At 33.6% G+C, this 26,244-nt stretch overlaps 1 protein-coding gene across 3 annotated transcripts; it reads left to right on the top strand.

The window, feature by feature from the left end:
• Positions 1–1,408: 1,408 nt before the first annotated feature.
• ndufs2 (NADH:ubiquinone oxidoreductase core subunit S2) lies at positions 1,409–26,197 on the top strand. Of its 3 annotated transcripts, NM_001020645.2 has the most exons (14): positions 1,409–1,579; positions 3,734–3,837; positions 3,923–4,113; positions 8,687–8,807; positions 9,550–9,662; positions 10,430–10,504; positions 10,610–10,687; positions 11,867–11,952; positions 14,298–14,417; positions 14,719–14,848; positions 18,156–18,251; positions 21,321–21,404; positions 22,225–22,282; positions 26,032–26,197. In NM_001020645.2, exons 1-14 carry the CDS (start codon positions 1,479–1,481, stop codon positions 26,067–26,069), a joined length of 1,395 nt encoding a protein of 464 aa, NP_001018481.2. In that variant the 5' UTR covers positions 1,409–1,478; the 3' UTR covers positions 26,070–26,197. The 3 variants fall into 3 exon arrangements, 1 of the variants encoding a protein (NP_001018481.2); XR_012382433.1 differs by lacking the exons at positions 14,298–14,417; positions 14,719–14,848; positions 18,156–18,251; positions 21,321–21,404; positions 26,032–26,197 and having other exon boundaries at positions 1,466–1,579; positions 11,867–12,143; positions 22,026–22,282; XR_012382432.1 differs by lacking the exons at positions 14,298–14,417; positions 14,719–14,848; positions 18,156–18,251; ... (1 more) ...; positions 22,225–22,282; positions 26,032–26,197 and adding an exon at positions 13,284–14,142 and having other exon boundaries at positions 1,466–1,579; positions 11,867–12,687.
• Positions 26,198–26,244: the final 47 nt, after the last annotated feature.

Below are 26,244 nucleotides of genomic sequence, written 5' to 3'. Positions count from 1 at the left end.
AGCACCTTGACTTTCTTTGCTTTCAGGAACTTTGACGTGAAAGCTGAAGTATGAGAAGGAGCGCTATCCTGCTGAAGAATTAGCCCTCTCCTGTGGTTTGTAATGTAATGGGCAGCTCAAATGTCTTGATAGCTCAGGCTGATGATGTTGCCATCCACTCTGCAGATCTCTCGCATGCCCCCATACTGAATGTGTTAGTTTTCTGTTTCCCAAACCGTGATTTTTCCTTCACCAAACTGGACTGATTTCTGTGAGTATCTTGGGTCCATGATTGTAGTTAGTTAGTTAGTTAGTTAGTTAGTTATTTAGTTAGTTAGCTAGCTAGTTAGTTAGTTTGCTTGTTAGATAGTTTAAAAAATCTGAAAAACCGAAATTGGTGTTTGTGAGGCCAGCAGGAGGTGCTCAACCTGCGGTCTGTCTGGGTCCTAAAACCCCAGTATATTGATGGAGACTCTTTGCTGCTCAGTGAGCACTGTTTTTCGGATGAGACATTAAACCTGGAAGACGTGGAAATCTGTTAAAAATCCCAGGATGTCCTTCGATAAAAAGTAGGGGTTTAACCCCAGCATCCTGGCCAAATTTCCCCACTGGCCTGTGTCTATCATGGCCTCCTAATCATCCCCATACTATAATTGGCTTCATCACTCTGTCTCCTCTCCACCAATCAGCTGGTGCGGTCTGGCGCAACATTGCTGATGTCGCATCATCCAGGTGGATGCTGCACACTGGAGGTGGATGAGGAGATTCCCCCATTGTGTAAAGTGCTTTGAGTGTCCAGAAAAGCGCTATAAAAATGTAAGGAATTGTTAATTATTATTATTATTATTATTATTATTATTATTACACCGCACGTCTTTGGGCTGTAGGGGTAAACCGGAGCACCCGGAGGAAACACATACAAACACGGGGAAAACATGCAAACTCCACACAGAAATGCCAACCCCCCAGCCGGGACTCATACCAGCGACCTCCTTGCTGTGAGGTGACAGTGCTAACCACTGGGCTTCTGTACAGCCCACACAGATATTATATAATATGAATATAAAATGTATATACCTTTGGTTGAATGATGAAAAATTCCCATCAGTAAAGTACAGGGTGCTGCTCAAACATACCTTTAGTGATGACATTTTGGATGTATAAAGTCTAGGATCCAGAAGAAACCCCATCACTCTTAGTCTCCAGCAATAATAATAAAAAATATTAATGTGATTGAGCTAGCTCCATGTTTTGTCAAATTATTTGATTTTTTAGAAATATTCGCCAATGTGAAGTTTAAAAATTCGCTTCATCAACTGCACCAGGCATTCCTAACTTAAAAACAAACTCGAGAGTCGACTGACATCTAGTGGCTCTTGGATGAGTCTTGGATTGGAAGCTGCGGTGTAAACCTCCTGCCGGCGGGTGACGCCAGAGCCCCAGTGAAAGAGCGGCCGTGAAGCTCTCAGCACAGAAGCAGAGCGCTGACAGAAGGGAAGATGGCGGCTACAATGCTGAGGTCGCTCTCTAGACTCGGACGTCCTTCAGTTTTATTAAACAGTAATGTCAGCTCTCCAGCCTGTGCTCTGATTCAGACGAGGTACGAACAGCACGGTCAATAACACACTGCAATTTTACCATTGGTTTGGTGAAGCAGCGGCTTGCTTGTGGTGATGTTGTTGTTATGGTTTAGCCACCGGTATTTCTGCGACTTAGATTGTTTTGAAAAGCATGCTAATGTGCAATATTGCAAACTTGACCTGTTTACATACGTATTATTCTATTATTATTAAACGTCGTTTTCCCTTTTGCCATTCTTGCGTTCAGCTGTGGGAAAAAACAAGCTTGAAGCTAACGTTAGCCGTTATGAAACATGAGCAGTTACAAAATAATCACATTTGATATCTCTGATAAATCATGACTCTGAGGTTTTCTTAATGGCACAATTGTTTTTTTTTATGTTTTGCAATTTGCAATCTTCACCAATATTTGTAGGTAAAATGACCCACAAAAATAGCGACACAAAAGTCTTAGTTGAAGTTTTCAAAGCAAGAGGGTTTTATTGATTTCATTATGGATATAAAGTGTATATCTTCTTATTAAGGTACATTTGGTTTTATATTCACATATACAATAATATTCAATACTATAACTTCAAAAAACTATTGTCAAGTCTAAATAGAGAAATCATATTAGCAGTCCATAACTATCAAAGGACAACAGTGTTTACAGTCTATTAAATAGTGCTAATGTTGTATCAAAGTCATACTTGCATATGATTTCAGACTGTTTATTCAAAAGTACTGAGGTAAACAATATAGAGTCCGAATGTGTGATTAAAAAAAACAACTTTACCTCAATTATATTCTCGATTCTCATATCGTTTCAAAATACATATATTTTTAATAATTTTGCTTCCCAAGTAGATTCAAATGTTTTAAGTCATTCATCATGGAAATCAAAGGAACGTTTCTTTTTTAGAATATAATTTAGAAGTAATTTATATAGATTTAGAACATTCTTTTTTCCCCCATTGTAATTAGAATGTATGGCAATGATGAAATAAAATAAATTAGTAATGGAGGTCAGTATGAACTAAGTTGTATATACAGATCATTGTCTGCTCAAAAAAAATGGACATTTAGAGATGGTATTGATGTATTGTGCTCCCTAAAAGTGTTTTTATTATTTAATTTTAATGACCTTTTTTTGTTTGTTGGATTTAAAAAATACATTAAAAGTTTTTAGTTTACTTTAATGAAAAAATGTAAATGTGAAAATGTAAAACAAAAACACTTGATTTAAGAATTGTTCATCCAATGCAAATGCACTTATATTTGTACAGTTGTAAGACAGCACAAGCACTATTTTCCAACAAGTAATATAGAAGTATTTGGACACGTTTTTTAAAGAAGATGCTTAAAATTAATTTTAATCTATCTATTTTTATTTGTTTTTTTTCTTCCTAAGTTTTACCAAAACATTTTGTACAATCAAGGTTGTATTTTTTTTCCATGATAACCCTTGTCGACGAAATAAATTAACAAACAAGTTAAATTCAAATAAAAATAAAATTAAAACACAGAGAAAAGAAAAAAAACCTTTGCAGTATTGTTTACATTTGCAGTTAGATAGACAATATCAATTGTAAAAATAATTCAGATAAATTAATACCTACATGATAATACAAATAAACAATATGACGTTTATGGTGGTCTTCTACATGCGGTTGGAGTCAAATAATATTTGTGATCACATTTAAACCTGTTTAATACAAATTTCTTTATATAGATCAGTTAAAGGAGAGAGTCTTCTTTTTTTTTCAAAGTATGTGATCATAGGTTGCCATATCTCATAAAATTCCCTTCATTAGTTATTTAATTTTCTCTCATTTTAAATATAAAAACAGATCACACATTCACATTGAAGCATTAGTTGGGTTTTTTAGATTTCCACTCAAGTAATATTCTTTTCCTTGCTAATAAAGTAGCAAAGGCAATAAAAACTGCACTATTTTAATGTTATTAGACATTGATTTTTATCTGCTTAGACTTTAAATGAAATATTTTTAAATTTCCAAATGTTTACAATTCATCAAGAGTAAACAATCTGTTTTAGATTTTAATCTTATATATTATTATTAATGTATTTTATCTTGTGTATTGTTTATTGCTGTTGATGACTTAGTATTGTTAAAATATTTTAATAATTGTAGAAAAGTGAATAAACTTAAAACAACTCTCTTTCAATTCAGGCAGAAGCAATGGCAGCCAGATGTGGAGTGGGTGGAGCAGTTCTCTGGAGTGGTGATGTATCCCTCTCCCTCCGTTGCCAAATGGACACCTCCACCTTGGAATGGTTGGTTTGATTTTAGCCTTGTAAATTCCATATTAAATAAGCATTCTGGAGAGAAAAGAACATCAAAGTTATTTTTTCATTTCAGATAAGGATCCACCAGCACAGAAGGATTTGTCCAACCTCACCATCAACTTCGGGCCTCAGCACCCTGCAGCTCATGGAGTGCTGCGCTTGGTGATGGAGCTCAGCGGAGAGTCTGTGAAGAAATGCGACCCTCACATCGGCCTCCTGCACCGCGGCACGGAGAAATTGATAGAGTACAAGACTTACTTACAGGTACAAAATAATAGAGCATATCTCATGTGATGCAACTTTTTTGTTTGCTAGTTTTTATTGTATTTTTTTATACTTGCATTATTATTATTATTATTTTGTTGTTATTATTAAATAAAACAAAAGTTTACTACAGCATTGTTTCTCAAAAAGCCATGTTGCTGGAGGACCACCAACACTGCATGTTTTAGATGTCACCTTTATTTGTCACACCCATTTCAGGTCTTTTAGGGCGTACTCACACCATGTACAGTTGCCTTAAACCGGGCCAAAGCACGCTTGTCCCCTCTCCTGTCTCCCCCGATGGCCCGCACTCATATTGCATTTGGGCATGAGCACGCTTACTTCATCAATGATGCGCTGTTCAGTTTAACAGAAGAGAAGCGCTGTCGCTCGGCACAGTGGAGATTTCTTTAGTTATATCATTTTAGTCGTTTGGGATGCAGTGACACACAGTTAGATATTTTGCCGAACAGATCCGCCACTTTTGACGCTCATAAATAATCATAAAGTCCTTGTGCTGCAGGAATTAGGAGGTTTGCTAAAGGTGCAGCTGTCGTGCAGTGGGGGGTTTGTGTCTTTAATAATCTATGGCAGTTTGTGTTCATTGAAAAGTAAGAATGATTAATAAATCGATATGAAACAGTCCATTAAAGTCACGTCTTGTCTTCAATTTCAGGCTCAGGCTCAATTTGCTCTTAGGCCCCGTTTACACTAGTACGTTTTAGTTTTGAAACGGCGTTTTAGAATGAAAACTATCCGCGTCCACACTCGCGTTTTACCCAGCGTTTCTGAACTGCTCTCCGTCCACACCAAAACGCTGAAAACGCACATCACGTGACCACACAGACGCTCTCGGGCAAGCGCTGCAGCCCATCTACCCAGATGAGAGCTCTGCTAGTCGGACTTCTCATCAAGCATCTCCCGCTGGATCTAATCTCACTATATTTATTAAACGGGATATTTCATTCATCTTGTTGTCTTTAGCTAACGACATATTCCCTGACTTTGGGCATTGGAATCTATTACTTGTTCTCAGGTAACGTGTTTTGGCAGAGCGCAAAGATAAGTTAATGATTAATGTAACCACGTACATTCTGTATATTGACTTATCGCTTGCCTTTATTTCCTATAATGTATAAACTTATTGTATGTTATACTTTTAAAATGGCCATTATCGATTCTTAAAACTGATACTCAGCAAAAGAGAGGGGATGTTTCGTATTTTCACTGAAATTGAAAGGAGGCAGTTGTTATCGGCTCCGTTTTGTTATAAATATCCAGACAGTGAAGATGACGCTCATCTTATACAGCACGGCGCCTCAACATGTCTGCTGTCTAAGTTGCTAATATTAAAATGAAAATAGGCAGTTCCTTAAATCATGTTTACATTTTATTGTTGAGAAAGTGAAACAACGAAGCCAGGGTGATGTGAATGAAGTTATAAAGTACACTGTTCCCTTTGAAGATTTACCCGTGTCCTCGGTATAGTCTGCTTTTCCATATCAAACTGAGAAGAAGAGACTGCAGCCTTGATCAAACTTGCGAAGTCTGAACTTACACGGAGAAGATTCAGGACTGAACTGTGTGTTAGGCTACTTAATATTCAGGAAAAGCCCCAATCAGAGAGGCGAACGTCTGCAGCCCCGCCTCCGTTTTCAGATGTCTCCGTTTTCCATCATCCACACTGAGACGGAGCAGCAGCGTTTCAAAATGAAAACGGCCTCTCCAGCGTTTTCGAAACGCTCCGTTTTCGGCGCTCGAGAACTCCGGCGTAGTGTGGACGGTTGGCGTAACCGTAGCAAAACTTATGCGTTTTCAAACTAAAACGCATTAGTGTAAACGGGGCCTTACACTTCAAGCATACCACGCCATAGCTCAAGTGAACCGCACTTTTGCACACCTCTTCTAACTGGGCAAGGGCCAGCCAACTGAATCATGCCTGAGCCCGATTCAGAGCACTCTCACTTCTCAAACGAACTGGGAAACTGGCCTGGGCATGGTTCGGATAGCATAGTGTGAGTACACCCTCAGTCTCTACTAATGAGCTGATGATCTGAATCAGGTGTGTTTGGTTAAGGACACATGGCTGTTTCTTAATATGCGTTCTTCAGCGATCTTGCATCCTCGTAGTCTCGTGTAACATCATCATCAACAGCCAAAGTTAAGTTCCAAAGCTCAAGACCGCAAGTATGGAGGACGCGTGAAAGCTCCCAGATATGTTCTTGATAGAGGACACATCGATGCAGACTTGAGCACTGAGTTCAATAGAGAATTCCCAAAAATCATTGCGATGGGTTAAAGGAAGTGGGAAGTGCAGCATTTTATTTAGATTTATTAATCAAGTTCAGATATATATAACTTATTTATGTCAGTAATTTCCCTAAATGAGAAGGTGAAAGTAAACATGAACATGATAGTAGAGGCTTAAACACAATAAGGTTGTTTATTTGCTGAAATTGGTATTAAAATCTGTTTTATTTGTATTGTGCAACGTATATTTGTAAGGTTTTTGTGCATGTTATACATAAATTTGAAAAGGGAAAAAAACATAAACGCATTGTATGAATGCTGTAATGTTTGAATAGTTCTTCGTTATAAATGCATGAAGGTCAACAGCTTCTCTCACAGGATGCCTTCTGTGTCCTCGTGGTCTCCTGAGTTCGTTCATCCAAGGTGACCTTGCAAGACTGATCTGCATAAGAACATGAGTCCGTTCTCTGTTCTTGTAGTTGAGAGAGAGTCATGGTAAATGTGCAGAGCTGGTGGTTCTCCAGGAATGTGGCTGAGAAACACTGTACTACAGTGTCCCATGGGTCAAGGAATTTATGGAATATCATGGGATTTAAAAGGTTTATTCCAGACATTTAAAGTCAGGGAATTTTTTTATTTGTTTGCCAAAGTCCAATTTTGTTTGTGACTTTAAATTTTAGTTTGCATTTATCAATGTATATATATATTAGGGATTCTCGTTATGGTTCATTTTCCCAACTGACAACTGCTACTCTGTATCCAAACAATTAATATAAAGTTATAAAGAAATAAATTTATTCAGATTAATATTTAGTTACCATTTAATAATGAAAAAAACATAGAGATGACTTGTCTATTTTGTGTCTGACACATTAAATATTGCATTTTTAATATATTGATTTATTATAACATGCAAACAACGGTATACAGAACATACTGGGCCATTAATGAATAAATAGTCAATATGAGCATCCCTAATATATCATTTCTTTTCCATTGTTTCACACCTATTGTTATGGTTCTGCTATTTATCAGCATCCATTTCTTTATTTCATGCTCATCCACTTAAGTCAAATGCAGTTAACCAAACTGTACCTATTAACCAAGGCTAACAATTCAGCACTATACATTTTTAAATACATTTGGCTTCAAAATGACCACTACAAAAACTGGTTATTAAAAAAAATTAGCTGATAGAAAAGCTAAATATAATGTAAATATGACTAACAATATATACAGTCAAGCTTGAAATAATTCATACACCTGCAAATTCTGGCTTAAAGTAACTTTTATTTAACCAGCAAGTTTTTCTTTTTTTGTGACCAGAAATGACCCCGGCTTCTCCCTAAAGATAATAAGACGATGTACAAGAGGCATCATTTTGGGGGAAAAATTATTTCTCAGCTTTTATTTACATTTGAACAAAAACTTTAAGTCAGAGTTTGCCAAGTGTGTAAATAATTTCAGACTTGACTGTATAAAAGCTAAATATCACTACTATTGAGCTATCATATCTGCAAGAAGGGAGCACTTCACAACCACACAAACCACAAGTATTGAAATTTGTTTCCAAAATCTTAGGTCAGTTATCCACTGTTGTTCTCATAGTGGCTATTGAAGTCATGCAAAAATATATTCAAGCTAAAAGTTATTGTTTTTCATTTTGACATATTTTTGAAATGTTATATTGATATATACACACACAACAGTAAAGACAGACTGTGTTTACGTTCATTAAATGTCATGGAATTGCATGCAGTGCACAATTGTACACAATAACAGTTAAAATGTGTAGAGTATGCATGCATGTATGTGAATGTATGCACAGATGAAAGGAAGAGATCTAAATATTTTTAAACTGCAGCATTTCTTCAGCTAGGCTATATGTGTTTTTTTTTTTAAATAGTGCTTGCTTCGTAGAATGGTTCCCCAGTAGTGCAAAAATATTGGGTTTAATTTCAGTTCCTTTATCTTAAATTGTAGAGCGTTGCAGACTTCTGATAAAAGACATTGATAAAATCTATACTCTATTGCTGTGTAAGTCACTTGGAATAAACTGTGTGCCAAATTCAGGCTAAACATAACTTTCTGAAAAGTTTGTATTACAAACAAGGCATTAATAAGCTGTCAGAACTGAGCTGTTATATGATGCTTTATGCTGTTTTCTGCTTTATGTAATGTTGTCTTCCAAAAAAAGTGGATTTTTTTTTAAAGAAATAAGACTTTGATCATTTTTTTGTTGTTGGATATCTGGCTATATTAGATTAATTGAAAACGAACTGGCAGATAAAAAAGGTTGTCTTGCATCTTTGTATTGTTGCAGGCTCTTCCATACTTCGACAGGCTCGACTATGTGTCCATGATGTGTAATGAGCAAGCATATTCTCTAGCCGTCGAAAAGCTTCTTAACATTCAGGCTCCACCTCGTGCACAGTGGATCCGAGGTGAGGAACAAAACTGAAACGCTTTCAGTCTGGTTTACAATCATTGACTGCATTAAACTAGATTACCAAATAGTCTCGTTATGATAATCTTTTTGTTATCAAATACTATATTATCATTTGCATACATTTCTATTAATTAATTTTAACAATTATTTTTAATTGTCTTTGAGATATAGGTTTGCCACTAATTGTATAATGATTATACAGTAGCATAATATTACAAGAACACTGTTTTTTTTAAAGTTCTTTAGATTATGAACCCCTGCAAAATATATTAGTATCTATTTTCTGTTTCTAATACTTTGTTTTTCTCATATTATTTCTATTATGGACTAGTACTTACTTTTAGTCCTTATTAATTAGATACAAGTGCTTATTCACTATCTTCTAGTTTTTAGTTTCATACTAGATTCCTATTATTTATTGATTAGGTTCTAGTATCTATTTAATAGGCACCGGTTATCTAATAAAGGACTACTAGTATCTATTAAAGAGGCAACAGTATTTAGTCAGTAGATACTAGTACCAGTTAAATCGATACTAGTACCAAGGTTGCCTATATATAGCAAATGCCACCGATAAGGCAATAAGACAAAAACTATTACTAGTACTTTTGATTCTACTACTTCTGAAATGTATAGAAGATGTTAAATTAACAACAACAATTGAGTATGGAATAATATTTGAATGTATCTGTTTGTCTGTATCAGCTGAATAAGTGTGTTAAATTGATTTTCTGCAGTGCTGTTTGGAGAAATGACCCGTATCATGAATCACATCATGGGCATCACCACTCATGCCCTTGACATCGGAGCCATGACCCCCTTCTTTTGGATGTTTGAGGAGAGAGAGAAGGTTATCTATTTTTAAAACTTAAAAAAAAATCACTTTGTCATAGTTGTAGTTTAATATTAAGTGTGCTTAAAATGATATATGTAAAGCAATAAGTGGTATTCTTGTGAGTATGAAATTTAAAGAGAATTCAGTGTTGGAATTAAGTATACATTTATGTAGCTTGCTACTATATTCCTATAAGTGAATGTTCATGTTTAGTTTGTTCTTAATATTTTTATTTGGGCTGCACAATTAATCATAATTACACGTATAAGATATGGCTGCAATTTTAATTATGTTTATGTGCTTTATCTTTGAGAGTCAAGAAAAGGGAGTCGTAATAACAGTAATAAAAATAGGAAAAAAACATAGTTAGTTTTATGACAGCAGTAACATTTTATAAATTGTACATTTTATTTTTACACTAGAACTAAAACTATCAATTCTTTGCAGTTCTACAGACAAACAGGGTTTTTGTAAACAATTTCTATTTAAAAAAATTAGATTAGATTAGATTAGATTTTAGATTTCTAATTAGATTAGAAAAATAATCTAAAAAGTTAGATTATTCCCTTTACCTATTTTTTTGCCTATATTTTTAAATATAAATAAATTGTGCAATACACAATTCATTGTATGGGTATGCAATACATTAATTGCAAAACAAAATATATATAATCGATTATTAAAAAAAAAAATAATCGTTGGTTGCAGCCCTGTAAAGGATTATATTAATCTGTTGAATATTTGTGTGTAAATTATTCACCATTAATTTTTTGTCTCCTCAGTTGTTTGAGTTCTATGAGCGCGTGTCTGGAGCCAGAATGCATGCTGCATATGTCAGACCCGGTGGAGTTCATCAGGTAAACTTTGATTTGTCATGCTAGATGAAAACTCCTCATCTTATCCGGTTAGATGAAATATAATAATGCCATTTTGTCATAACCAGCTGAACTCTTTTGTTTCAGGACATGCCTCTTGGTCTCATGGATGACATCTATGAGTGGTGCAAGAATTTCTCTATTCGCATTGATGAAGTTGAAGAGGTATGCAGACCACGGCTACAACTGCTTTCAGTTGGGAATTTAGCTAGTTATTAGTATTAATATGTAAGGAATGTCCTGTTCCAGCTTGACTTTTGATATGGAGTTTCTGCCAAAATCAAGTCCTAATCTGATGACTTTTTTTTTTCCTAGTGCTAGGTGCAAGTTTTGGTACAATAAATGGATAATTCAGCCAAAAGCAAAATTTATATCACCATTTGCTCAGCCTGGTGGTTCTAAAACTTTAGGAAGTTCTTTGTTCTAATCAACTCAAATTAAGATATTCTGAAGAATGTTGGGTGAAAAAGCAGCCATTGACATCCATTGGAGCAAAATATGGCAGGGAAGTCAATGGTTGATGTTTTCCAACATTCTTCAGAATATCTTAAATTGTGTTGAACAGAAGAAAGAAAGTCAAATAGGGTTGGAAGAAGTGGAAGGGGAGTAATGTATTTAAGAATGTAATTTTTGGGTGAAATATACATTAAAAGTTATGAATACCCATTCAGTGAATATGCTGACAATAGATCTGCAATTTTTAAAATACAGATAAGAAAATGCAGTGAATAAATAATGTCAAAAAATATAATACTTAACATCTGTTTTATAGTTGTAGATTATATTAATATATAAATGGTTGTGCCGAACTGAGTCTGGTTCTCTCAAGGTTTTTTTTTCTTCATTCTCCTATTGGTGAAGTTTTTTTTCCCTCTCCGCTGTCACCATTGGCTTGCATGGTTCAGGATCTGAAAAGCTACTCATCGATGAATTTGCTCTTCAGTGTTTGGACTCTCAATAATGACTTCAAACCACACTGAACTGAGCTAAACTGAACTGAACTTAAACACTAAAAACTGAACTACCCTGATCCAGTTACTATGACCATTTATGTGAAGCTGCTTTGACACAATCTACATTGTAAAAGCGCTATACAAATAAAGCTGAATTGAATTGAATTAATACTATTAGTTTAATATTTCATTAATAGTAGAGTCTATTAATCTCTTTTGTGTTGAGATGTTGCAATGCAGTGTTGCACAATTAACCTTTATCCAATCGAATGCAGTACTTCCCTAAAATGCTTTCACAATACTTTTCAAAAAATGTGATTTTTGCGTGTAGATCCATGATTCTTTTTCAAATGTTTTCCTATGTTTATAAATGAACACAATATTGTTTCAGATGCTGACCAATAATCGTATCTGGAAGAACAGAACTGTTGGTATTGGTGTCATTGGCGCTGAGGAGGCACTTAATTATGGCTTCAGGTGAATCTGTTTATTATTGGTGAAGGTGATTGGTCAGCTAAGGTGTCTAATTTGTATACACAGATTATTATTTTATTTATTTTTTTATTACATGAGCTTTCCATCAGTAGAAATTTGCTTTTCATTTCCTCAAGTCGTCCAAGATTTTTATTCATTTCATTCTTTTGAGTAAGAAAAAAAGGTTTACTAAAGTTCTGATATTAATGTAATTGGTCCTGTATTTAAATGCAAGTCAGTGGTTCCCAGGAGTAAAGAAAATGTTGTGTATCCGGGATGCTAAAAGAGGTTATTAACAAAAGAGGTTATTATAACGTTATTATAATGTTTGGCGATATTTAAATGTTTTAAAATAAGCGTGTTCTGCTCACCAAAGCTGCAATAATTGTGAAATGTTAAAATGTTAATTAAAAATAACTGTTTAAAGCTAGTTTATAATTTAATTTAATCATTTATTTCAGTGATTTTCAATGATGAATTTTCAGCTTCATTTTACCAGTCTTCAGTCACATGATCCTTCAGAAATCCCTCTAATATTAATTATTGTTGTTATTATTATTAATATATATTCATTCATGCATTTTCTTTTCGGCTTAATCCCTTTATTAATCTGTGATTGCCACTGTGGAATGAACCGCCAACTTATCCAGCATATGTTTTACGCAGCTGATGCCCTTCCAGCTGCCTCCCATCTCTGGGAAACATCCATACACACTCATTCACACACATACACTATAGGCAATTTAGCCTACCCAATCCACCTGTAACGCCTGTTTTTGGAAACCGGAAACCCACGTAAACGCGGGGAGAACATGCAAACTTCAGACAGAAACTCCAACTGACCGAGCTGAGGCTTTAACCAACGATCTTCTTGCTGTGAGATGACAGCACTACCTACTGCGTCACCATTATTATTATTATTATTATTATTATTATTATTTTTATTATTGGTAATATTAATAAAAGAAACAATCAGGGCTCATACGGTCATGGAAAACCTGGAAAAGTCATGGAAAATCGATATCTATATACTTGAATATAGGTTAGTTGTCTTGACTTTTATTCTGTCCTTGGCCAGTCACAAACTCACATTATTAGTGCGGTGTAAGCATTATCTAATTAAATTTTACATAAATATAAATTTGACATCATGGTGGCACAGTGGGTAGCACAATCACTTTACAGCAAGAAGGTCGCTGATTCGAGCCCTGGCTGGGTCACTTGGCATTTCTGTTTGGAGTTTGCATGTTTTCTCCGTGTTGGCGTGGGTTTCCTCCGGGTGCTCCGGTTTCCCCTACAAGTCCAAAGACATCCAGTATAGGGGATTTGGGTAGGCTAATTTTTTTAATAAATGCATCAAAATTCAGTAATTATATATTTTTATTGATTTGACTTAATGCTGACCCATCGTGCCTGTTTTTGACATCACATTATCTGTTAAAACAAAATCAGTTCTTTTGATGACAGGAATTTATTCACTAAATGTGTTGCCACTGTTTTTTTAACAGATAAAAAGTTTATGCTGTTCAGTTGTGTGTATACATTTTTAATGCACATTTTCTAAGTTTATGAGCATGTTTTTATGCAGTATTTCAAAATTCGCATTAAAATAGGTGGATGGAAATATCCAATATCGTCATTGTAATATTAAGATCCGTTTTTATCTTCAAATATAATTTCAATGTTTAGATGTGGACCTAGAAATAATTATATACAGTTGAAGTCAGAATTATTAGTCCCTGTTTATTTTTTCCCCCAATTTCTGTTTAACGGAGAGAAGATTTTATCAACACATTATATTATCAAACATAATAGTTTTAATAAGTCATTTCTAAAAACTGATTTGTTTTATCTTTGCCATTGACAGTAAATAATATTTTACTAGATATTTTTTAAATGCTTCTATACAGCTTAAAGTGACATTTAAAGGCTTAACTAGGTTAATTAGGTTAACTAGGCTGGTTAGGGTAATTAGGCAAGTTATTGTTTATTGATGGTTTGTTCTGTAGACTATCAAAAAAAATATATAGCTTAAAGGGGCTAATACTTTTGACCTTAAAATGGTTTTTAAATTATTAAAAACTGCTTTTATTTTAGACAAAATAAAACAAATAAGACTTTATCCAGAAGAAAAAATATCAGACATACTGTGAAAATTTCCTTGTTCTGTTTAAAATCATTTCGAAAATATTTAAAAAAAGAAAAGAAAAATCAAAGAGGGGCTAATAATTCTGACTTCATTTTACGATTGCTAGAACATCCACTCCAATGGGGGTCTAAGACTTTTGCACAGAACTGTATAGTATATGTTTGCACTGTTTAACTCGATCTTTCTTGGCTTTTTTCAGTGGAGTGATGCTCAGGGGATCAGGCATTAAATGGGATCTGAGGAAGAGTCAACCATATGACAAATACGATGAGGTGGAGTTTGATATGGCCATTGGAACAAATGGTGACTGCTACGACAGGTCAGTGTTTTAGTTTGAGTAAACTACTTCATAAAGCCCAGAATGACAGGAAACGACAACCACAGAGTATAAATTAGTTTTAGACCACATAGGCTGATGTTATCACGTGAGAAATGTGTTAAAAAAAAACATTCTCGTGAAAGCTTGAAGGCAAATAGGAAAGTAAGGAATTTATTAATCATATTGAACTGTCAAAGATTATTTGCATTGATGTGCTGCTCTCAAACACTGGAAGAGAATTAAATATTCCCATGCTTGTTTTATTTAAGGTTTCATTAATGACAAATATGACCATTTTCAGATATCTGTGTCGAGTGGAGGAAATGAGACAGTCTCTACGTATCATGCATCAGTGTCTCAACAAAATGCCTCCTGGCGAGATTAAGGTTGATGACGCTAAAATAGCCCCGCCAAAGAGATCTGAGATGAAGGTGAGATATGCTTGCCAATGTATATTGCACTCAACAAGCTGATTTTTTTAATGTTTATTTCAACATGCTAGACACACTTATTTAAGGTGCAGTGTGATGCTATTTAGGTAATGCCACCAAGTGATTCATTTTTTTAAAGAAGTCTTTCCGAACATCTCCCTCCTTTTTTTTTTTAACACAGAAGTGAGCTTTTGCAAGACATGCAATTTATTAACCACAAATGCAGTTCTGCTTATTAGTTTTGCACAACAGAAACATGTTTATGGTTTCAACAAAAAGGTATCATCACATTTACATAGTGTTTTTTATTTATTTATTTATTTTCTTGTTAAATTCACAATAGATGTTTGCATGTCTTATGATTCAAGAGTGTGGTTGTATTCAGACTTTTGAACTGTTTATTTTTACCATTAAAACTGCATATTACATAATGAACATTAGAAATTCTAAAGCATATAAAAATGATATGCACTATTGTTCAGACATTTTAGGGCAGTGGTGCTCAACCCTGTTTCTGGAGATCTACCTACCGGCAGAGTTTAGCTCCAACCTTGATCAAACACAAGGAGTAAAATAATAATGTTTTCAGGTTTGAAATAAGATTTTTTATTCTGTTTTGCAGTGTAGATTAACTTTTTTTTTTTTTAATTTCTAAAGCCCTGCTCACACGATCAGATTTTAGCCACGATTTTGTCATCGAAGAAAAATTTGGGAAGTCATAGAAGATTCCTGAAATCCTAGACTAAAATCTGTGGTCACTGACAGCCGCTTAGTGCCTGTTGCGATCTGATTTTTCCTCCAATAAATTTCTGTCAGTGTCAAACACTTTCAGACACTTTCCTGCAGTGTGACAACCAAGTGTCAATCCAAGAACCAATAGGAGCGCAGAATCTGATGACACAATCCATGCTACAATCCAAATGACTGCAGGGAAATGTCAAAACAGTTTTTTTCCTGGTTTTATCATTGAGACACGCTGTGTGCAAAGTTGCCACTACAGAAAGATTATGTTTGCTCTGAGGAATCATTTCAGAACGCATGATAGTGAAAGTGTCACAGGTGGATGACGTTAAACTCTGGGGGCATTTTCTATTGTGTATGGCGCATCTTCATTGTCGTTCAAGCTGACATTACGACGGCTGAGATCATACAGTGTGAAATGAGAGCCATGTTCGTGCAGTTTGACATGCTACATTCCTTCAGGATTATAAAAAAATCACACCGTGTGAACTGGCCTTTGGATATGCTTAATAAAACATCACAGATTTAATTATGTAACATAAAAGGAATAATTTTTATGCTGTGTTGACACCAGATGGGGAACACGCAAATGAATTGTGCTGTTCGAGCGTAAATAGATGCTTGAGCACTTATTTGCTTCATTCACTCATCAAATCCAATTCATTCGCGTCAAATTCACTTCTCAATAGACATGGATTTGAGTCCACTAGATCCAATCAGAGGTGCTCCCAGCTCTGTAAGTTCATCAACTCCTCCAAAAACTATATTTGGATGATGGAGACCAACAGCGGTGCTTCTGACTAAGCCGAGCCCAGTTTTATGAACCATTGGTTATTTCACGCAAAATGCGTCAATCGTGCCGCAGGATGTCTATTCGCATCTTTGCATTGACTTAACATGTAAATCACTCAGACTTGACACTTCATCCGATACACTTAAGGTCTTTGCACACTGAAGTCCGAAATTTTCATATGCGTTTTTCATAGTCATATTTTTTTGTATTCATATAAAGTAGTCATGTTAAAAAAAAACTTGCTCACTGAGTCTGATGCATTTTAATTAATCCATTATGAAAAAACACAAAACATTTCAGAGTCAATTTAAGCAGTGAAGCATTGTTCTCCTCTCTTGTCCAAAGTAGAAAAAGAAAGAGGAATAGGCTACTTATGGTGCTCATCCAATACTGCATTAGAGGATCATTATCAAAGAGCTGCGCTATGATTACTCGGAAATGCAAAGTTTATTTCAGGAAATGCTTGTACAGTGGCTCTGAACTGCTAAAACATCTCTCAAAGCGTTTTTTAGATGCAAAATATAAACAAAATTGAACCTGGGTCCATTTTCTTTTTTTTTTTTTACATGTAAAAAAAAAATTATAATGACGAACGAAAGTTTTGGAGGCAGTGTGTGAATACGATTCACACAATGTGAGGTCGAAATAGTTTTTTTTAACTTAAGAAAATTATGAATGGAAAATTTCAGATTCAGTATGCAATAACCTTTAGACTTAGACTTTATTTATAAAGCGCAGTATAACAACAGTTGTTTACCATTGTGCTGTACACAAATTGTGTTAAAAATGATTAAAGAAGATCAAAGGAATAAAACAACACAAAATACAAGCAACATGAAACTAAAAAACAGCAAGCTCAGCTAACTCCGGTGTTAAAAGCCTTTTCTAAAAGGTGAAGGTTCAGTTTCCCCTTGAACACGGATTCACTAGAGATTATTCTAATAGAAAGAGGGAGACCGTTTCACAATTTGGGGCCCACAATGAAAAGGGCCCGGTCTCCCTTTTTGTTTTTAGCTTTTCTGGGAACTTTTACCAATTTCTGACTTGATGACCTTAAACATCTAGCAGATATGTTAACAGTCACAAGTTCAGAAAGACAAGAAGGTGCCACTTAACCACTTAAAAACAGAGTCAAATTTTAAACTATTCTAAAACGCAACCAGTGCTGAGAGAGTAAGATGGGGGTAATATGCTCATCATGTAATAATTGTAATAGAATTAATTACTTGTTTTTAATGTTTTATTTTCACATAATATTCTTTACGTTGTGTAGAAGGAGTTTTATTTAGTCTGTCTGTCTGTCTGTCTGTCTAGCTGTCTATTTAACTATTCTGTATGTCTATCTGTCAAATTTACGAGTCAGTAAGAAGTCTAACAGCTGTTTTATTGACACAAAATAATACATTTACTCACAAACAAGTGGTTTTAAACCTTCATGAGGTGGTCTTTTAAACCCAAAATAAGTTATTTTGAAGGATGTGGGAAATCAGTAGCCATTGACTTCCCTAGAAAAAAAACACTACAGAACTCAATGGTTACCAACTTCCAACATTAATTAAGCTGTCCTCCTTTATGTTCACCAAAGGAGGAAACTCAAACATGTTTGGGACAACTGAAGGGAAAATAAACGAGGACAGAATTGTTTGCAACTATCCCACATGCTTATATGAGGAAAGTGTACAAACATAAACCATATTTTACTCTCAACTAAAGGGCTTTAAACATTTTTTTCCCAACATCTAACACCCCCCTTTTCATCTTGTGTACATGCAGACGTCAATGGAGTCTCTGATCCATCACTTCAAGCTGTACACTGAGGGCTATCAGGTTCCTCCAGGAGCTACATACACTGCTATAGAGGCACCCAAGGTGAGTACAACAATCAAACACACACACCAGCTCTGTTCACAGGGGAAGATTGAGTGTGGGTCACGTCATTGTTCAGTGGTTTATGGTCATCATCTCATCCAGCTTGGTGAGGTTTGGGCTAATATTAAACTTGGCACGCACACGTGGGGAATGTGGCTTTGTGAAGTTGTTGTCTTTGTGGTACTGTTTTTATTCAGCAGTGCCTCAACATAACTGCACAACTGATGTCTGTCTGATTCTCAGAACTCTGACACTTATGTGTTGTTATATGAGAGAATAAACTGATTGACCCATTATTGTGAGACACTGCTGGCAAATACTTTTATTCATGCACCTGTCAATTGTGAAATTAAGTAATTTTTTCAGTCTAATTAAAAGAAAACATCTAAAATGCACATAAATACTTCAAAATTCAATTTTTTTTATATTTCAGTTACTATGTGTTGTGTACTGTTTCTTTTTTATTTTATTTTAAAGTAATAATTTCTAATTACCTCACTAAAACTGTTTCTATTTGCTTGTCATTCTGTAAATTTGAATCAGACAGTCATTTAGGCGTTTTAACTATTTAATTGTACTTGAATAATTAATGCATTTATTGAACATTACATTTTTTCTTAACAAATAGAGTTGCTCTACTAGGGCTGCACGATATTGGAAAAATCTAACATTGTGATATTTTTTTATTCTGAGATAAACTGTACTGTGTTTTCTCTAAGATATTTTCCAGCTGTGGCGGGAGTCCTTTTTTTACACTGATCTACCAACTACCTGTGGCGTAATTTTAATGACAAATGTCGCGGGCGCAGTCTTACAAGTCGTGATCGCATTTATGTAATAGCTTACGAACAAACGAATCTCTTTGCTTGCGAGCCGATTTCCTCTGGTCGTGCACAAAACTTCTTGCACGCCCCCTCTAATATACACTGCTCAAGCGCAAATCTTCTTGTGCACTCTCAAATAAACACTGCTAAAGTGCGATTTAGTGCGTTTATGTAACAAGTATGTCTACAACATTTATATATTTGCTAGGAATATTTAAAAATGTCTCTAATAGACCTACAGAGCGGCATTAATGCGTCCTGAAGTAAGGAGAAACGACTATACGTCGTGTTTGCTGGCCTCACGCATCACGCACCTGTCAGTCCGCCAGTCAGTCACTCAGCACGTAACCTTTAAAGGTTAAACAAATCACGCACAGCACTACTACGGTTACAGAAAAGTAGTAAAAACCTTTTGATACGTTTTAGTGCGATTATAACCCACTATTAAAAAAAAACCACAACTGAATGTTTTGAATTAAAAGCAGTAATGTAGCTGTACTCAGGTATACAGTAGTTGAATAATTTAGTGTTAAATAATACTACATAGTCTTCGTTTTATAAACAGTTCAATAGAATTTAGCGTTATTAAAGTTACAAGCGGTACATTTTTTTCATGCTTCAATGCTTTCAAAACCTACACACTGACCTCAAAAAACACTTGTGAAATGATGAATTATAATCCACATTCAACATTGCGTATACTCATGATGGGACTATTGCGAATATCACATAATCACATTGCAATATCGATTCTGAAACGGTATATTGTGCAGCCCTGTGCTCAACAAAAAAGAAAATGTAACATCGTTTGTATGAAAACCTGAAATGTTTCAACTTTTTTACTCATATGTTGTCATTAAATAATTACTTGCTTGATTCATTGTTTCTTAAGCATCTGATAGACTTGATCTTCTTTAGTTAAAATATAATATTGTTATTGTTGTTAGTAATTATTATGCTAAATATCTAAGTAACAAAATCAGCTTTAGCTTCTTTGGGTGTTTGTCATATGTAAGCCCACACGGAATCTGCGCGCGCAGAATTCCGCCAATTTTTAGCCCATCATAATTTTGTTTATTTACCTGTTGACCTGTGCAAATGTTTGTAAATTCATGTTTATTCAGTTTTTAAATTTATTTCAGTAATAATATTGTCTAATATGAAAATATTTATATGATTTATTTACAACATAATTTGTAAAGTAAATATTTTCTGTATTTTATTAGAGATATTATATGAGAGACTTGCTTTGTTTACCAAATAAAGTGAATCTAATTGGATTTGCATTGTAAATATACATATAAGTTAAAAAGGTATCACTTTTTTTTTCATTTATTAAGCTTTTAGGTATGATACTGCCAAAATCATTCCGAAAATTCTGTGCAGAAATAGCAAAAAATGTCTGCTGATTCTGTCTGGCCCTTTGTTGTCATGAGCTGTTGTCATGAACTGATTTCGGATTTACTGTTTAAGTATGTGCGATCATCTTAATAAATGTAACTTTCTTTAGTTTAAAAACAGATTTATTCTTTGAAATATATTTATATTAACAAAGTATGCAGCTTCTCTAAATTGATTTTTACAGAAATTTTGAGTGTATTTGTAGTATTTAAAGCAAGTGCTTTATAAGTCACTAATTTAATAATTAACCTTAATCCTTTAATCGACTTTTTCAATGGAAATTAATTTAAAGACCTATTTTCTTTGTAACCAATTAAAATGAACATTGGTTACAACATTAAAGGCTTTTTGTCATGACAATTTTCCTGATCATACACAACAATTTATTCTGTGACTAATTTCTGAAATTGTCTTTTTTTCTATCTGTTCTTTATTTTTTTCTTAATTATAGGGTGATTTTAAGTAGTTATCAAAATTTCCTCTGTAAGAATAGTATAATGTATATCTAAAAACAAAATTAAGAATTTTAAATGTTTAACCAGACTTTATCCAGCTTTCAGATTGTTGTGCTTAAAATATGTGCGAATTAGCACATTTATATTTATTAAAAGAATTTAAACAACATTTTAGAAAACTTGTCAAAGATTTGCAATTCCTACAATTCCTGATTTAGTCAATCAGCTAAGTATTGTATGATATACTGATTTTTTTGTTTACCATATCTGCCTGCAGTGTCTTGTCCTGAAACTCAGACTTTACAGCAATAAGAATCAAAAATGGTGTTTGATCACCTTTTACCTTTGCAACCTTTGTACAAGTCAAACTCATTAGTTCTGTTCCACAGGGGGAGTTTGGTGTGTATCTGGTGTCTGACGGCTCCAGCAGGCCTTACCGCTGCAAGATTAAAGCACCCGGCTTTGCACACTTGGTAATTAAATCATTTTAACAGAACTTTTAACTCATTGTTAATGATATATTTTAACTTAATATTCTTTATGTTTTGTAGAATTAGTTTATGTAAAAATCTGTGAATCCCAATAAAAAGACTTTGAATAAATGTCTGTCTGTCTGTCTGTCCATATATACAGTTGAAGTCAGAATTATTAGCCCCCCTTTGAATTTTTTTTTTTTAATATTTACCAAATGATGTTTAACAGAGCAAGGAAATTTTCACAGTATGTCTGATAATATATTGTCTTCTGGAGAAAGTCTTATTTGTTTTATTTCGGCTAGAATAAAAGCAGTTTTTAATTTTTAAAATCAAATTTTAAGGTCAAAGTTATTAGCCCCTTTAAGCTAACTTTTTTTCGATAGTCTACAGAACAAATCATCGTTATACAATTACTTGCCTAATTACCCTAACCTGCCTAGTTAACCTAATTAACCTAGTTAACCCTTTAAGTGTCACTTTAAGCTGTATAGAAGTGTCTTTGAAAAATATCTAGTCAAATATTATTTACTGTCATGGTGGCAAAGACAGAATAAAACCATTATTAGAAATAGGTTATTAAAACTATTATGTTTAGAAATATGTTGAAAAAATATTCAGGGCGCTAATAATTCTGACTTCAACTGTATATCTGTATGTCTGTCTATCTATCCATCTGTCTGTCTGTCTTTGACTGTAAATCTGTGTATGTCTATATATCTGTCTGTCTGTCTGTATATCCATCAATTTATCTGTCTAATAGTAATACTAATAATAATCCTAATGGTAAGCTGATGATGTTCTCTGTTTTGTCCATCAGGCTGGTTTAGACAGAATGTCTCAAGGACACATGCTTGCTGATGTGGTGGCGATCATCGGTAAGATGGACGTTTTCACACTGTAGTTGTTAGAAATCACACTTCTGTTTCCTGGTATCTGTTTTTCAACTCATTTTTTAAAATCTATGATGAAGAACTGCTTCCTCGTAATGATATATATATAAACATGCAGTATTGTTGATGAGGAGAAAAGCAAGAATACAATAGAGTTGAGAATAAAAGCTTCAAAAAATTTCAATCAAAATCTCTGTTGTAGAGAAAAGGTGGCAAAATATCACAGACTGTTTTAACAAGAACATTTTTTTTTGACTGAATCTGTCATTAATCAATGTCAGTGATAAACTGTAATAAATCCAAACGTTGATCTCGACTAGTGTTTGCGATTTGTGGTCGGAGAGCAGATTTCTCTGATGAATTTCATAGTTTTATTTTTGGAGCAATGTTTTCTGTTTAGCAATTGTCATTAAGTGGTACTGCAAGTGCGTTCATTTATATAAGCAGATAATAAAATAGAAAAAGTATTAGATGAAAATAAACCACACACAAGTGTACTCTCTTCATTTGTGCTTCTAGGTGAAATACATTTCTCAAATCAAAAAAAAAAAAATATATATATATATATATATATATATATATATATATATATATATATATATATATATATATATATATATATATTGGTAAATAATTGTAATCGGGGCTTGACATTAACTTTTTTTATGTCTACTGTGCCTTGTAGTTTTCCAAGGTTACTAGTCACTCGCCATTTTCACTAGCACAATTTTGTTGTGGGGAAAATATATTTTATATGTATAAATTTGAATGCTAAAATTACTTGATTTAAATTGTGTCCACATGCCTCTATTCATTTAGCCTTTTTGTGGGTCGTGTATGACCTTGATCAGTGAAGATGAGCTAATGGGTTGTGGTTTCATCGTGTCGCATTGCATTTAGTTTTTATTTCACATGATTTTTCAGGGCTAGATGCTGAGTATTTATCAAATATTTATTTTAAAAGATTATTTCTTCACCACAAATTTCAAATGTGTCAAAACAAAGAAAAAATAGCTGAATTTATACACATTTTATTTAACAAAAATGTTCTTTAACAAAACAATTGACATTTAAAAAAAAAATTACGGCCATGTTGCCCATCTAAATCTAAAACTATGCACAGGTCCCAGGTCACCAGTTAACTCTTCATAAATTAAGTTAATCTCCTATTAGAGTAATGTGATTGTAAATGATTATAATGAAACCATGTCACCAAATATAACTAAGCAAAAGAAAGCAGATGAAAATCTTATTATGTGCAGTAGTGAAAAGGATTACAAATTTATACATGTTAGCCAACGTGTCTCACCATGCGCGTGATCATCCTCTCATTCTGTATTCACCTGCTTTCTTTTGCTGCTTCTCAATTCTAAACTAGCTTAAAAAGTTGTTTTCAACCAGTCAAAGTGGTTAGTGGGAGTGGCTGTCTAACCTGCAGCAGCTGAAATCTACCTGTGTATTAAGCTGTTGTCACACTGGGCTTTTCCTCCCATAGACTTCCATTCTAACGCACGCGAATGCGTCAGACCGGAAACACAGGGTCATGCGTCAAATTTCGCAGGCTGCTGCGGTGCAAAGTTCAAGCTTGGTAAACTCTGACCTGCGAAATCGCATCTCTTGACTGCGCGAGACTAATCAAGGATCAAAAAATGACATCTCTGGACCGAAATTTAAAACATGGAGCAATCGCTCGCTTTATAAAATGTAATTAATAAACTTGTTTAATCCCGCCCCTTTTCTCAGCGCCGCACGACAGAATATCGCATGCTCAAACTCTAATGTAACCGCAGCTTTAATGTCAAGCACTGATTGTGATTAACTAATGAACTGTTTGCTGCATTAACTACATGTAAAATGTGTTTCACCGACTAAAATAGGCCAAAGCCAGGACAAGGATAACTAAACATAATAACTAAAGTTATTTCCTCCTTTCTCCCTGAAATTAAGCTCTACATTCTCACTATATAATTTTGGTGTCTGCACAAAAATACATTTATAAAATATGCTAAAAGACCTGCGTGCACTTTAACATTTCTAATAACAAATGTGTTTATGTAAATATTCACTAGCTTTTTAAACCTGTACTTGAGAAATTATATGACATATCCTACTAAGTTTATCACATTTATCATATCATATACAATACTCTTTGCAGAGCAGTGGGTAAAACCTGTTGTTGCTTAAATGACAGTTGTTGGAGGTATAAATGGAAAATCTTTTTAAAATTTCATCAAATAATTCTTGTTCTAAATATGCAAATGTTTTAGTATCTAAACTATTATAAATTTTGTAAATATTTGTAAAAAAAAAAAAAAAAATTTAATTTGCTGAAAAATAAAAACTAAGTTTAAGATCTGTTTTATATTTGTTGTTTGAAAACATTAGTATTTGACACATGAACTAGAAAAATGATCAAGTATCAAACATTATACTCAACAAAACTTCCATAATTCATTTTTTTAAATGTTGTTTTTTAAAAAAAAATAGATTGAAATAAAACTAAACAATTTAGGCTTTCAGGAGTTAATTGTCTTAATTTAAATTAGATATGAAAAAAGTGCAAGTTAACTTTAAAAAAGAAACCCATTAAAACAACTATTTTATTAGCTTTTTGCTTTTAATCAAACATGTTTAAATGTTCTTTTTTAAATAATAAAAATAGATAGAAATAAAACAAAACAATAATTTAGACTTTAGGTTAAATGGGTTAAATGTCTTAATTTAAATTAGATATGAAAAAAAGTACAAGTTAAAAATTAAACCAATTTAAACAGCTATATTTTGTTGTTTAATTAGCTTTATGCAACCTTTCATAATTAAAAAATGTTTAAATGTTCTTTTTTAAAATAATAAAATCAGATAGGAATAAAAATAACAATAATTTAGGCTTTAAAGGGTTCAATATCTTAAATGTTATATTAAATATAAAAAAGTACAACTTTAAAAAAATAAACCCACTAAACACCTATATAATTTGTTTCATTAGCTCTATGCAAACTTTCATAATTAAACAATGTTTAAAAAAATAAAAATAGATAGCAATAAAATATATATATAAAGTAGGGCTGCACAATATTGGAAAAGCAGATTGCCGTATTTTTACTTTCTGTGATTTATGTTGCAATAATTCATCAAATAACTTGAATGGTGCTATTTTGAAATAATTTATGCATTTATTTTGAATGGGAAGATTTAGCAGAGGAGAGCATTTTCAGGAAATATAATAGACTAATTGGCAGCATAGATATATACTGTAGAGCAACGGTATAAATGAACAATATTCAGGTACAGAAATAAAATAATCAGACGAACAATAAAGTTGCATAGTCTTCATTATAAACATTATTAAATAAAATGATCTTTTAATCTACAAAATGCAATAAATCCTTGTGCCCAAATGCATTAAGCTCATTTAAAATGCGTACAGTTACATACCTTACAACACACAACTAATAAACGTTCTCATTTTTATGGTTAAACTGAAATGACTCCACTATTGTACCTGCTTAACTATAATCCTGACTATAATCCACATTACAGATCCTGCGCTGTGAATATTCTGCTTTCACACATTGCAATATCAATGCTAAAACGATGTATTGTTCAGCCCTACTTTTAAGGGTTAAATGTGTCATGTTAAATTAGCTGTTTAAATGTCTTTAATTTCATTTTAGATCTATCTTTTGTTCTTTTATTATCAATCTAATATTTCCATCTGTTTTCTCTTCCCGCAGGCACTCAGGACATCGTGTTCGGTGAAGTGGACCGTTAAAGACGACAATGGCTGATCCTCCTTCTGTCTTTAATCCATTCTAGTGATATCACGACAGACCTTTCTCTCATTTCTCTATGTAAACACTTCTGAAACCTAAATAAATATTTTAAAACTTGAAAAGAAAAGAGCCTTCTCTGTTTCATTAAGTGCAGCTTTTATAACGTGACCCACA

Source organism: Danio rerio, chromosome 7 (assembly GCF_049306965.1).
Source record: "Danio rerio strain Tuebingen ecotype United States chromosome 7, GRCz12tu, whole genome shotgun sequence".
Taxonomy (NCBI): domain Eukaryota; kingdom Metazoa; phylum Chordata; class Actinopteri; order Cypriniformes; family Danionidae; genus Danio; species Danio rerio.
The sequence above is the reverse complement of the archived record's forward strand: the minus strand, read 5'-3'. Positions and strand labels throughout refer to the sequence as shown.

Coding starts and splice junctions, on each gene's coding strand:
- ndufs2 (NM_001020645.2), top strand. CDS start 1,479: ATGGCGGCTACAATGCTGAGGTCGCTCTCTAGACTCGGACGTCCTTCA. Junction 10,505..10,609: donor GACCCGGTGGAGTTCATCAG/GTAAACTTTGAT, acceptor CTTTTGTTTCAG/GACATGCCTCTTGGTCTCAT. Junction 18,252..21,320: donor CTGCTATAGAGGCACCCAAG/GTGAGTACAACA, acceptor TCTGTTCCACAG/GGGGAGTTTGGTGTGTATCT.